A 15,510-nucleotide genomic window follows, 5' to 3' on the forward strand; every position below is an offset into this window, starting at 1 on the left:
TGCATAAAAAGGATGATCAACTGGAGTGTAAGAACTATAGAGGCATTACTCTGTTAGCATCTGCTTATAAAATCTTCGGCAATGTATTGTTTGAAAGACTTAAACATTTTACAAAGGATTGTTGGTCAATATCAATGCGGATTTACTGCTGGAAAGTCAACTACACATCAAATTCAAGTACATAGGCAAATTCTAGAAAAGTCACTTCAAAGCAGCCTGTGACAGTGTGAAAAGAACAGCATTATATAATGCAATGATGGACTTTGGGATCTCACCTAAGTTGGTTAAGTTGACCCAACTAACAATGCAAAACGTAAGCTCATGCGTTAGAATTGAAGGGGAAAACTCTATGTTCTTTGACATTACTAATGGTCTAAGACAGGGGACGCGCTGGCGTGTCTACTCTTTAATATGTATATTAATAATGGAACTATTTTAATAGATCGATGCAAATTCTCGCATTCGCTGACGATATAGTTATAGTGGGCAGAAGTATGAGAGACATGGTGCAGTGTTTTATAATGCTTGCGAACGCGGCAAGTGAATTAGGACTTATGGTAAATGAAGAAAAAACCAAATATATCTTGGTTTCTAAAAACCCTCGAAATATCCAACAAAGAATTCAAATTTACAACTATACCTTTGAGCAAGTCAAAGAATTCACATATCTTGGATCGCTAGTAAACGCAACAAACACGACAAGCGACGTAATAAAAAGACGCATAGCAATAGCAAACTGAACACTTCACGGTCTTCAGAAACATTTAAAAAATAAAAATATAAAACGTGCAGTAAAGCTCAATATATACAAGACCTTAATAAGACCGGTTCTGATATATGGGGCTGAAACGTGGACCTTATCTCAAAAGGATTAAAGCCTTTTTTAGAAAGATTTTTGCGGCCGTAAATAAAAATGAAGATACAACTTTGAACTATATCAGTTACACACCGATCCAGATATTGTGAAATTCATTAAAGTGCAGAGACTTAGATGGGCTGAACACATTGCTAGGAAGAGATTAACATTTTCAAAACCAGAGGGCACAAGAAGTATAGGACGACCACAAAGGAGATGAATTGATAATGTGGAAGAAGACCTACAGATTCTAAGGGTCAGAAGATGGAGGGAAGCTGCCAGGAATCCACAGGAGTGGCGACTTCTTTGTGAGCAGGCCAAGACCCACAACGGATTGTCGAGCCATTTATGATGATGAACTTATTACCTATTATTTTATTATTTTAACCTTTTGTTGAATGCTCGTTGAACATAAATGCAGTGTTAGAAAATCTATACTCAAAAGTGTTGTTCGGAAGCTTTTTTGCTTGTCCAGTAGTTTAACTGCACCATCTTATCCGGTTATTACTAGGGATGGCGGTTTTTGACAAAACACCGGTTTTCGGTTATACCGTTTTTTTTAATAAACCTGGCGGTTATAACCGGCCAAAAAAACCGGTTTTTCCAAAAACCGGTTTTCGGTTTTTTTAATCCAATAGGTTACAAGTTTGCACTTTCAGTTTGCTTCTGTATTTATAAAATAAAATAAAATTTGAATTCTAGTTTTGTTTGGAATAATTATTTAAGAATAATAATTATGATTGGGATCCAAAATAATACCTAACCTAATCCTAATCACCGTAAAAACCTAATAACCGGTTTTTACTTTAAAAATAAAAACCGGTTATAACCAGGACAAAAAGCAACCAATAAAACCGGTTACTGCGAAGTAAAAAACCGGTTTTCGGTTAAAACCGGTAGGTTTTTCCCATCCTTAGTTATTACTTTTCTTAAAAATGGATTTTTTCGAATGAAATCATTCTCATTCTTTCTCTGCCCCCCTCTCTTACTCACACAACCACTCTATCTCTCTCTCGCTTCTCCTCCCTCTCTCACGCTCATTTTCTTTCCTCCCACTCTTTCTTCCTTTCCTCTACCTTTTTCTCACCAAGTATACGGTGCTTCTTTTTGCGAAATCTGTAAACCCGCTAAATTTATATTGCCTAGAAGTATATTTGAATTTATGACCAGTAAATGTCCATTACAGTGGCACCTAGTAAGGGTGTTAAACATATTGAACCATGACAGAACTTAAATGGCCGAAGAATTTGCCTGAAAACATTTTCATTATCAAAACGATGAGCTGTGAGTCCAAATAAACTATTTTTATATTGTAATAGTGATTCATTTTCGTGTCTTTAGTATTTTAATTATTTTTAACCTTGTCAAAAGCTTTTAAACAATCTATAAATGCTGTTATTTTACTTGTATTTAAACAAAGTAAAATAGACTTACCTGTTAGACCACCAGCAATTAAAGTCCCCATCAACGGTGTGTGAAAGTGAGAATGTACTTTTCCCAACGGTTTGAAGATAAGACCATCTTTTGCCATGGCATAAATAATTCTTGGCAGTGGAAACATGGCTCCTAATAAACTAAAAAGATAATCCATATTTAGAAACATGAGTGGAGGTACTACGCGTTGGATATATTCTTTCCTGTTTGAATTATTCACTGTCGGAAGTCGAAGAGTCAATATATACTATTTAGCACGGTATATCTTTTTTTTTAACCGGCAGCGGTGGCGCCAAGTCTCTCAGACCCAAACGTCGTACTAGACGGTATAAAAAGAGTGGGGTTTAAACTATGAACTTCGTGTTCTTAGTACTAATATTTATTATTGCATCGACCGTCAAGCAGAGAACTTGCCAGATTTTTATCTTTATAGTTACAGCCTATTTGGGTTCATTAGACTTGGCGCCAACACTTAAGTAACTCAAGTGACTGTTGTTTTATTTTCGTTTCTTGGAATTTATTTTACAAGTGGTGAGTAATTTTGCTGATATTATGTATTCTATTACGTAAACATGTATTATTTTATATTTTGCTTAGTTAAATTTAGTATTTTTAGCACAATGAGTTATGAAAAGGAGCAAAGTCATCTACTTCAATTGCTTGAGAGAGTAGAAACTGACACAGAACAACATTTTGATGACATTGAATCAGAGGGTGAAGTTGATAACATAGAGGAACATCTTTCAGATTCAGATACTGAACAAGAGGGTGACGGCGATGAATGCGAAGTGGATGACGTAATACCAGCAAAAGTATCACGGATTGTTCCTTTTATAGGCACAGATGGAGCAGTCTGGAAAAAACACTGCCCGGTGCAAATGGTTAGAACTCGCCAATTTAATAAAGTTTTTCACTTACCGGCAGTAAAAGCATAAATATGGCAAGAATGCCAAATCCATAATTGATTGTTGGAATTTGTTTTTTTCCGAAGATATTTAAACATTATTGTTGAAAGTACGACCAAATATAAAGATCAAATGAAAGAGATGTATAACACAGCCCGTTCTGATAAAAATACTGATTGATGTAATCGAAATAAGAGCTTTTCTAGGATTGCTCTATTTAGTTGGGTGTTTGAAAAGTAATCGGTTAAGCACAGAAGAGTTGTGGGAGCGAAATGGCAGCAAGGTTGAAATGTTTTGGTTAACCATGTAGCAGCAACGTTTTTCTATTTTTGTTAAGACGTCTTAGATTTGATAATTTAGAAACTCGAGACGAAAGACAATTGTCTGATAAGCTAGCGCCTATAAGACAATTGTTTACAAGTTTTATACAAATTTGCAAAAATGCCTACACAATCAGCGAGTATGGCACTATAGATGAAAAACTTGGGCATTTCGGGGAAGATGCGATTTTAAACAGTATATTCCTTCCAAACCGAACAAATATGGATTAAAAATCTTTGCCTTAGTTGATGCAAAAACTAGATATACATTAAATCTAGATCCATATCTCAATTTTGATCTATCCAGCAATCCTTTTTTTATTTTTTTCATAGTTTAACTCTTTAACTCTTATATCTACCTATTCAAAATTGTCTTTTTAAGATATTTCTACGGTATGTTAATTTTTTGGAGTTCCGACAGTGTATAATTAAAAAATATTGTCACACTTACCTAGAAAACAGTGCACAGATTGCTCCGATACTAACAACGTATTTAAGTACAGTCCAGTTCAGTCTAGTGTAAATATAAGCTAGTGGTGCGTTTTCATCCTGGAAAAAAGTTAAATCATATTGTACTTAGCGCAATAATAATTGTGTGTAGTGTATGCGTTTGTTGCGTAAATTATTGCCACTAAATAAAAGTTGGTTTCACTGTGTTTGCAAACAGCTGCCTTTTATATCCGAATGACTGCGCCAAGTCGAGCTAGTACCGATCCTATAAACACCAGAATTTTCTTTTTCTTTTTAATAAAAAAAAATGGGACCGGCCGTTGGGCTACAAGTTCAGAATTAAAGAAATCATTTTGAAATTAAAACAAAGCATAAGCTTTAAAATGTTTTAAAAACACAGCTTTGTAAACATTTTTACATCTTACCTGTTCATAATACGGTAGAATCATGGTCATGACAGTAGACATGCCAAAATAAGCGCAAAATACTATCATAAGAGATCCCACAACTCCTATCGGTATCGACTTTTGCGGATTCTTTGTTTCTTCGCCTGAAACACAAAAAAAAAAATTTAAAAACTATGACTTTTTTGGACAGAAACGTTAAAAAGATCCGATGACTGCAGATCAATTGATCAACTTTTCGGATCAGTAAATCTGTAGATTCAGGAATGACTTAAAAAGTGAACAAATATTTTCCGATTGTAGAGAATTTATTTTGTAAGACTTACCTGCTGTGGCAATACAGTCGAAGCCGATAAATCCATAGAAGCATCGCGCTGCACCCTTCACGATGCCTTTTAGACCGTAAGGGCTAAATCCGCCATTGCCCTTTCCCATTGCTTCAGCCTTCGTTCTGTTCCAATTCGTAGTATCAACTAAAAAAATTCAAATAAATTTTTCTGTGAATTTCGAACTAAATGGTAAAAAAAAATGTTTTTTTTTTTTATTTAAAACACTTATTCCACATCAACCACGCAGGGTTATTAGTGGGATGACAAACACAATATGCATTCTTCTTTGATTTTGGAAACATGGGCAGTCAAACAAGAAGTGTTTCGCTGTCAATGAAGTGGATCTGTTTTTGCAAATTGGTGGTGCATCTTCTCATTACTCATTAAAAATTTGTTTGGGACAGCAGTATAACCAATTCTTGAACGGTTTATAATTACTTGATCTCGTCTACTTGTGGGGTTATTCAAAGAACTGTTCACCTTTGGGCATATTGGGTTTAATTTGGTTGCTGAATTTTCCCAGTAATTTTGCCAAATGTTACTGCAATGAACTTAAATCAGATGTTTCATGTCACTATAAGGATATTTTGTAATTTTTGTAGTATCTTCTAAGTTGATACGGCTTGTAGTTGCTAGTTGATCTGTTTTTTCATTTCACCAGATACCAGTGTGCCTAAATAAAAGCTGTGTCCTTTCCTATGGAATGAAGTATTTCGAATTCATTTTTTCCAGTTCCTGGTTGAAGAGCAACCAAGCAAATAAGTGGTCAGAGCGTCCCATTCTGGCATCAAGTGCAGTCCGTATAAAACTATGTTTGGGGCTCCTACCAAAATTGGTCTGAAAACTTCATCACTGACAGAAGATGCTCTAGAAAATATTTCGACTGAAGAAGATTTGGAAGCGTTGGTGGAACAACTAGAAAAAACCCAGTCAGGTCCTCATTCAGAAGAACGTGAAGAACCAGAAGTAGATGAACCAAATCAGCTTCTATTAGAATAAGAACCAGAATAACCTGAGCAACCACCAGTGAATGAATCTAATGCGATTATAGAAGAATAATCTTCTAATCAAATTTCAGAGAGTGCAAAGGAAGGTATTGAAAAGCAAGCGAAGAAAATACTTAAAACATCAAACTTGAAATTTCCCCCTGGTAATGTCGATGATACGGTAAAATTAAGAGTGCTAGATGTTGACAGGGCACGAGGTGATTCTAGAAATGTTTTGGCTGTTACTATGAGTGTTCAAAATTATTTACACGAATTGGCTACTAAACAAGGGCGACTGCCACAGTTCTATAGCAGAAATCAATTTACCATTTGCAAAGAATCATTCATTTCTCTAGACGAGGTACCAAACCTAAACATTTCATTGCGTGGGTATCTTAACAAAACGTCTTTGCCCGGGTGGGTAAGAGTATCAGTAAAAAAGTAAATGTAAATGGAAAGTTGTGGAATTCCAAGTGCCATGAGAGTTTGTCATGTCACAAAAAATAGTAAGTAAGTAAAGTGGTAGTATTAATTCAGGCAAAAATACTCAATTCAGGTTAAACAAGAGTCTCTTGTTTTTAATTCAGTTCAATAAAATCACACTTCTTAAATAGCAGTTGAAATTCATTGTTTTTATTTCATAATTTTATATTTTATCGCTGGTCTTTGGCAATTGTATACAATTACCGGTAAAAGTAGATAATTGAAAATAATTACCTACATTTACCGTCGATTATGGTAATTGTATACTTCTTCAAGTGCCATCTTCGTTCCGAAGGTTGGCGATCATCAGGGCTATACGTATTTTCGAAACTGCTGACCGAAACAATTCGTTGCTGCTACAGCTATACCATTCCCGTAGATTCTTTAGCCAGGAGTTTCGTCTTCTTCCTATGGACCTTTTTCCTGCTATTTTCCCTTGCATAATTATTCGAAGCAGTTCATATCTTTCGCCTCTTGTAATGTGTCCCAAGTATTGCAGTTTTCGTTTTTTGATCGTAAATATGACTTCCTTTTCTTGATTCATTCTTCTCAAGACCTCGACATTTGTGACTCTCTCGGTCCATGATATTCTCAGGATTCTGCGATACATCCATAGTTCAAATGCCTGTAATTTTTTGGTATCAATCTTTTTCAACGTCCATGACTCCATTCCGTAGAACAGCACAGAAAGTACGTAACATCTCATCAGGCGAAGTTTCATTTCAAGGCTCAAATCTCTTCCGCAGAACACTCTCTTCATTTTAGTGAATATGGATCTGGCTTTTTCTATTCTTATTTTAATTTCTGCTGAGCTATCGTTGTCTTCATTTATTAAAGTGCCTAAATATTTGTATTTGCTAACTCGATCGATAATTTCATTGTGTAAATATAAATTTTGGACATTTTGTGTTGATTTCGATATTACCATAAATTTAGTTTTCCTTTGTATTCCAATCATTAATTGTATACAATTACTGATTATCTACTGTTACCGTAACCACTATCAACTTACCTTTTTACATTACACACCTGACTACTACTACCAGTACAACCATAAGATGGACAAACAAGGGAATCAGAGACAAAAAATAGGCGATTTTAACTTTTCATGTAAAAATTTATTCTTTAGGCGTAAAAAATAACCTATGACGTCATGTTTTACAAGCTAGTGGAAGATAAGAATTAATTGTTTGCAAAAAAAAGTAAAAAACTAAAATATAAAATTAACCGGTTCGAAATTTACCTCAGAAAATAATCAACTCATGATGATAAAGCATTTGCACACTTTATGGACACACTCTATAAATAATTCTTTTAGTTATCCTCTTAATAAGTGAACAATTTTGAAGACAGTCTCGATCTGTCTAAATTGTAACGATTTGTATCGCTTCGGTGCCGTCAGCGCTCCGTACACACGTGCTCTCACCACAAGTTGCTCTTCCAAGCAAGCAATTTAATTAAACCCAGCCTGTGAGACTTGTTCACCCCTTAGAATAACGTTCGGGTGTAACAAGTTATTGGAGCGAGGTGTATTAACTCGAGTAAAATAGGAGTCACTCCACGCCGCTCCAATGCTCCAGACCATCCCTTTCGCCACTGTAGCACTCTGATGCGCGATAGAGGCACAACTATCAGCCAAATGCTCTTTATGTGGGAGTCCTGGGGTAATAAAACTCCAACATGGTTCCTTATTCAGGAAACGTGACGTGATTTATTCCTGTAATCCTTAGTGAGTTGTCCGCGAATCTATAGTTCCTCTTCTAGAGATATAAAACAGCGTACGCCACAAGAGATAATTGAGTTCCGTTAGAATGCTGATCTATTGAAAACTCCACCAGGCCTCTGGGTGTTGACTGAAGGAAAACCGTCCGGAGTTCCGTCAGAGTGTTGATCTGATAACTCCACTGGCCCTAGGGTATTGACTGAAAGCCAACCGCTTCTGCTAGAGTGTCGATCTAGTGGCAGTTCCGTATCCAGTCTTAGAGTATTGATCTTAGACAGACCTATTCTTTCCCGTAACTAAGTATTGATTAGTCACTTTCCGCTCCTCGCCGGACCGAGTGTTGATCGACCATCTCTATTCCTCTGACCCTTCCTTTGTTGTCTTCGCCGCGTGTTTATTAACACAACGTAAGTGCCGTTTCAATTTTTTGACATTAATTGAATTTTATTTTTTCAGGTATTAAACAGTGGGTCGTCCATGTTCTAGCCGCAGGATTGGCAGTTTATTTTTATTGGTTTGAATAGAACTTTATTGTGTTATTTATAGGCAAAATAGAAGGAAAGCGAGGAATTGGAAGAAAAAAATTGTCCTGGTTACGTAATATCAGAAACTGGACAGGACTTGGATTTGAGGAACTCTTAAGAACAGCTGAAGATAGACAAACGTTTGCCACCATAACCGCTAACCTCCATTGATGGAGACGGCACTTGAAGAAGAAGTGTTATTTATTTGTTCGAAATCTATTTTTATTATATTATAAACCCAATACCTATTTTAAGAAGAACCTCAATAGGAAATGGACATGGTTAGCTCCCAATGCAACTACCAAGAACGAAATAGATTTCATCCTAACTAATAAGCTGAAAACCATAAAGGATGTAAGTGTGCTCAACAAATTCCGAACAGGTAGCGATCACAGACTAATTAGATCTCGGGTCGTTCTAAACACTAAACTAGAAAGAATGAAATTACTCCAGAAACCAACTGCAGGGGTAAATATCACTAACCTAAGCAACAACTCGGAACGCTATCAAAATTTAATTCAAGAAAAATTACAAGACCCAACGAATAGCACACACTTAATGGAAACAATCTTAAATTGCGCCAAAGAAGTTGGAGGATCACAAGCACACAACAGCAATAGAAAACTTTCAGATGAAACAACAGCTCTCCTGAAACAACGAAGAGAAATGAAAATTAACTCCAATATTAATAGAATTGAATATACCGAACTGTGCAAAGTAATACGGAAAAAAATCGCAGAAGATATAAAAACCTACAATGAACGACTTGTACAAAATACAATCGAAAACCATAAAAACTATAGGAAAACCAAGAGGAAGTTGGCAATCGGTAGAAAGCAAATAATAGCATTGGGAAACAACAACGAAAGGATCACAAATAGGGATGAAATAATAAAACATGTAACCGAATTCTATGAGGGTCTATATAAAGCTCCGGAAGCACAAGAAATAGGCGAAGAAGAAATTGCGGTTCAAGAAGATGTACCAGATGTTCTCGTGGATGAGGTAGAGGCAGCTCTTAAGAACATGAAGAACGGCAAGGCAGCCGGTAATGACGGTGTTACAGCCGAACTTCTAAAGATTGCTGGTCAAACAACTTGGAAAATCCTAGCAAAAATATACACAGACTGCCTAAAATCGAGACATATTCCAAAAAAGTGGAATTCAGCCAACATAATCCTTATTCACAAGAAAGGTAGCAAGGAAGACATTAGAAATTATAGACCGATCAGCTTGCTACCTGTGATATACAAGGTATTCACCAAAATCATTAACAACAGAATACAGAACACACTTGACGCTGCACAACCCCGAGAGCAAGCAGGCTTTAGAAGTGGCTTCAGCACAATGGATCATATTCAAACATTAAGGAAAGTAATGAGCAGAACAAAAGAATATGATCTACCACTGGCGCTAGCATTCATAGACTTCGAGAAAGCATTTGACTCCGTATACCCAAGAGCAGTCATAGAAGCTCTTGTCGACCAAGGAGTAGATAAACCATATGTCGAAACGCTAGCAAATATATACAAAGAGGCCACAGCTAGAGTAAGCATATATGAAAATACCCCAGAATTTCCCACTCAGAAAGGAGTCCGACAAGGAGACACCATATCCCCTAAGCTCTTCAATGCAACCTTAGAAAATATCTTCCGGAAATTAGACTGGAACAACCAAGGTCTATGTATAGATGGAGAATACCTAAACCATCTTAGATTCGCTGATGACATCATTCTAATTGCTAGAAGTCCTGAAGAATTACAACTGCAAATTAATGACCTTAATACAGCCAGCAATGAGGTAGGCCTAAAAATGAACCTAGCAAAGACTAAAATAATGTACAATGATCTGATCGCCAACGTGGAAATAAAAATTAATGAAACCTCGCTAGAAGTAGTAGATGAATACATATACCTGGGACAGCTCATACATAAATCGGGATCACTACTTCCGGAAATCAACAGACGAATAAAACAAGCGTGGTCAGCATTCGGACGAAATTCCATAGTCTTCAAGTCCAAAATGCCACTATACCTCAAGAAGAGAGTATTTGATCAATGCATATTACCCGTCTTGACATATGGATGTGAAACTTGGATATTAAAGAGAGAAATAACGTCGAAACTCCAAGTAACTCAAAGAGCAATGGAAAGATGTATGCTAGGGATAACAAAGAGGGATCGTAAAAGAATTGAATGGATACGGAGGCAAACCCAGGTGACTGATGTAATCCAAAGAATAAAATCCCTGAAATGGCAATGGGCAGGACATATGGCAAGAAGAACAGATAACAGATGGACCACTAGAACAACTATGTGGTACCCCAGGAACGCTAAGAGACCAAAGGGGCGCCCAAATCTCAGATGGGATTATGATATTAGAAAATTAACAGGAACAACGTGGTCTCGAATAGCACAAGATAGAAAAATATGGGCGCAAATTATTAGAACAACGTATAACTAAGACATCGTTGAATAATAATAAGAACATAAAATAACATTGAAATAAGGGAGGCTGCACCGTAATTGGAAACGGTTGATAAAGCTGCACATGATGATGATGATATATAATATTGTATATATATAATATTATATATAATATAATATGTATTAATATTATTATTTATGTGATATGTTTTGCATTATTTAAAATTAAACGTTTATAATTATTTTAGGCTTTTGTATTTCAAAATAATCACTGTTTTACCGAGAACTGTCAATTTTGAAATCCATTAGTGTCATGTCTAATTGGCAAATCCTTTACGTGCTTGGTTCATACACTGGTGGTTGTGAGTTCGAATCCCAATTATGAATTTCCTTTTTTATTTTTGTAATATTTAAAAACCTCACGTTAATCTTATTAAATGTATGTAATATACGCAAAAAACATAAATTTTAAAATAAAATGAAAATTTACAACATAATCCGAGTTGTTGGTTTTTTATTTTTATCTTCATAAAGTAAGTTTGGCAGTTTTAAATACTTATGAATATTACATTTTAATTTATATTGTATTATTACATTGAATTATGTTGCAGTGTATTTATTGTATTGTAATTTTTATATTAATAACAAAATAAACAATCAATTTTACTGCAGAGTATGCGTAAATTTTTTTTTGCATTCAACTCCTTTTATACATATATAAAAATAAAAATATATATTTTCATTAAAATATTGATACAATACTTCATTTACTATACTCCTATTACAGGTCAAATGTTTATATACAGCAAACGATGCACCATATACCTATATAACTAATTCTTTTTCTCTTTCTGCTCTCTCTTACCTATAGCATTACATATGTAATGATTGTGCAGATTGACTCCTATATAAATTTTTAACGGCGAACGCGTGTATAGAAGTATAACTTCTACCGGCAGTCCCACTGGACTGCCACACTCGTTTTTTTATTTACCGAACTACAGGGTGATACAACCTATAAATAATTTTGTGTTTACTGAAATACAGGGTGACATAACCTAGACCGAATACATATCGAACCAACCTACACAGAATCAACGAATATATAAAATTTTAAGATAAACTATCTTACCTTTCCACAATCCTGAGATAATTACCACCAGCACAACCATCAAATTGATAAAAGTGAAGATATTGTTTATCATTGAAGATTCTTTGGCGCCACAGGCAAGAGCAACTAAAAATACAATGAAATGTCCTATTGTTAAAAAATATCTCATTTTTGTTATAAATCTGTTTTATTTCTCAACTGATTTTTCAAAAATACTTACTTGAAAATGCAATAGCTAGCCCCAATGAAAATAAGTCGGCATAATGCGAGATTTGATCTCCACCTAGTGGTATGTTTTGTGTGAAAAAATTCACCATAGTTTTATTCGCCAATTCGTCTATGTATAAAAATATTGCTTTGGTACTAGCTGCGGATCCTAAAATATTTTACAGACTGTTAACATGTTCTGAGCCTGACAGAGTGTACTTAAAGAATAATAAATGTCCGATAATTTGTTTACACAAATCCATTATCTAGCTTTTGTCAGTTAAAAATGTGCTTTACAAAGTTGTATAAAATACTTACCTATAAGATATTCCAAAATGAGATTCCATCCTATAATGAAAGCGAAAAATTCGCCTATACAAACATAACTGTATACGTAGGCTGAGCCTGCTTTTGGTACCCTCGCTCCAAATTCAGCGTAACAAAGACCTAGAATAGAAAATTAATCAGTTTTCCCATTTTCTTGAATACTTAAGGTATTTACTATAAATCACTTTCGAAATGGTATAAAAACGTAAAAATGGTATATAAAAAATGTATAATTAACATTTTAAATGTTAAAAAAAGAACGGGATGTGGCACTCCGAGAGTGGCCGAGAAGAGGAAGCATAGCTTTCTTATCGTCCATACACGGAGCGATGGGTTCTAATTTAATTTATTTTATGTTATTAAGAAACACGCAAAAGGTCTGCAAAACGAAATATGGCGCTTTATAAGAGGTCAAAAAACGGAGGTAAAAGAACTAATAGAACCAAAACACATAGAAAAGGATACATGGATTGAATAGATAAAAAAGCTCTATGCAGAAGAAGAACAACAAAATATTGTGGAGCAGAAATCACAGAACAATTAAAAACAGTAATTAAAAAAATTATAAAACACAATACAATACCGGAAGAATGGAAAACGAGCGAACTAATTCTACTATTCAACAAAGGAGATAAAAAACAGCCAGAAAACTACAGAAGTATAAATTTGTTAAATTCTACACAAAAACTTACAACTAAAATTTTGCAAGAACTGATGAATCAGAGGATAGTTTAGCAGATGAACAACAGTTCAACAGGTTTGCAAATAAAAAAAAATCAGTTCGTAGCAGAACCTTTTCTAGAAAGATGACCCGAAGAATCCTATAATTTACCTGCTAATACTGAAGTCACAGCGGCTATAAAGAATGATATTATCACAGCAGGTCCGGCAGTATTTTTGGCAACGTCCCCTGCTAATACATACACTCCAACACCAAGTGTGCTGCCAACTCCCAGAGCTGTCAGATCGAACGTTGTCAAAACTTTTGCCAGCTTAGAATCGCTATCGCCCTTGATCACTTTCTTCCTCGTGAGAACCCTTTGAGTTTCCTCCCAAGTAGGACATTTCACTCGCATGCTATCCGAGGCTCCTAAAACAAAAAATATTTTTTTAAAAGAAAGGAAGGATTTTCATCGAGTTTTGTTTTGCATTTTTTAGGCAAATAAATTTAAAGGAACTCCCAAAAAAAACAAGCTATACCTTTCTAGTTGATAAAAGTCTGCGTTTTTTCTTTGGTCCGGATCCACCAGATATTACAAACTGTTTGGACGGTTTTGATCCGGTTGTAATCATGTAGTGAGTCCACGTTTTCTTCATTGCAACAAGAGGTGAATTTTAAGATTAAATGTATTCGTTTTGGCAACTTCACACAGATTATTTAATAAACTGTTAGCTTGATGGAATTCATGTTAATCACTTATTTTTGTAATACAACGTCAAATAGAACTGTCATACTTTTATTTTGACTTTTCGAGTTTAATAATTGATTCCATAGTCCTCAGTTTGTATGATAAGAGAATGATTTGTTCTCTCAGTTTGTATGATGATGATAACTATGTAAATTATTTACTAAATGGAAAAAACTGAAAGGTTAATAAGAAAATACATGTTAAATTAATTTATAACCTCAACCCTATTTGAATCGGTCATTTCAGAAACATGAGTCAGAAATTATAGTTTTGAGTAAATCAGAAAAAACTGTGGAACGTCAAAAAACTGTCAAAGTGTTTAGACGCATTTCAAAGTTTCTCTTAAAAACTTAAATATTTAAACGATTATTTCTTCAGTTCTGAACATGTAAATAGTGAATTATATTAAAATCAAAATCATGTTCGAGTCTAATCTAAAATAGCTCGCAAAGAAGTTAATTTTATAGTGGTTTAATAACTTAAGAAAAGTAATTAAGTATAAAAGTGAAAGTGATTTGTATACTGAATATTAGAATCGTGAGTAGATAAAATATACTTTTTTCATCTATTTGGATTTATATATTTAAGTAAACAACTGCAATCAGTTATAAGTATTATCCAATTTACATGAACTGGTATCACAACGAAAGCTGTAGAACAGCACCGGTTTTAGTCGGATTTTAAAATCCATTTAAAAGATGTCATCTTCCAATCAGCTACCACAAAATGCATCATACTCAAAAGCAGTTAGTCAACCACGTAGTATATTAATCCCAAGCAGAGATCAAGCTATTTTGTTTAACACTCTAGAGAATTGTACAATTAATGACTATCTTGAAGGATTAAGTCAGCATATAGAACCGAAAAATATAATTTTCGCATCCCGTATATCAAACGGTAGAATATGCATATATCTATCATCCAAAAACCTAGTAGATAAATTCATAGCAGAAACAAAGAAAATAATAGTAAATGGAAATATACTAGAAGCGAGAAGATTAATAACTCCATCAGTCCGCTTAATTCTGTCCAATGTATGTTTAAGTATACCTTCTAACATATTAATGGACGAATTAATAAAACTAGGTTTAAATCCTCTCTCAGACATATCATATCTACGGATAGGAGCAACCAATCCTGCCTTTAGTCATATTCTAAGCTTCCGAAGACAAATTTTCGTTTCACCTTTTCCAGACAACTTTGTACTACCTGAATCTTTTATTATCGAGTTGGAACAAACATCATACCGCATATTTATAGCCCAAAACGAAAATTGTGTCAAATGCAAATTAACTGGACACCAGGCAGCTAATTGTCCAAATATTTCACCTTCTAACCATCCTCACAATGATAGTGCAATGCAAACAGAAATAAGACAAAATTCATCAATAAATCATACTCAACAAGATAATCTACAAAATACTCCCGCAATCTCAAATACCACTCCCTCCACACTTACTACGTCTTCTCAAACCACATTACAAAGAGTAGCAATCCCAAATTTATCAATAAACCAAACCCAACAGTGCTCACTACAAAATACATCCATACATTTGACCACCTCTTCAGTTAACACTACAATCGCAACACCTCCATCGTCTGAGTCATCCTCTAAT

The 15,510-nt window shown here is 34.8% G+C and overlaps 1 protein-coding gene across 3 annotated transcripts in view; it reads right to left on the reverse strand.

Moving 5' to 3' along the window:
- Positions 1-15,510, reverse strand: part of LOC140441010 (cationic amino acid transporter 2-like) — a 40,887-nt gene that overhangs the window by 6,848 nt on the left and 18,529 nt on the right. For 2 of the 3 annotated variants that reach the window (XM_072531397.1, XM_072531396.1), the window contains exons 2-9: positions 13,318-13,575; positions 12,477-12,605; positions 12,172-12,327; positions 11,973-12,077; positions 4,696-4,842; positions 4,391-4,515; positions 3,967-4,064; positions 2,291-2,430 (exon numbers count right to left, since the gene is read on the reverse strand). In XM_072531397.1, the coding sequence (XP_072387498.1) occupies positions 2,291-2,430; positions 3,967-4,064; positions 4,391-4,515; positions 4,696-4,842; positions 11,973-12,077; positions 12,172-12,327; positions 12,477-12,605; positions 13,318-13,575 (1,158 nt within the window). Of the gene's footprint in view, positions 1-2,290; positions 2,431-3,966; positions 4,065-4,390; positions 4,516-4,695; positions 4,843-11,972; positions 12,078-12,171; positions 12,328-12,476; positions 12,606-13,317; positions 13,576-13,685; positions 13,843-15,510 lie in introns of those variants that run through there. The other variant, XM_072531398.1, reaches the window with a different exon arrangement.

This window comes from Diabrotica undecimpunctata, chromosome 5, assembly GCF_040954645.1.
Source record: "Diabrotica undecimpunctata isolate CICGRU chromosome 5, icDiaUnde3, whole genome shotgun sequence".
NCBI classification, from domain to species: Eukaryota; Metazoa; Arthropoda; class Insecta; order Coleoptera; family Chrysomelidae; genus Diabrotica; species Diabrotica undecimpunctata.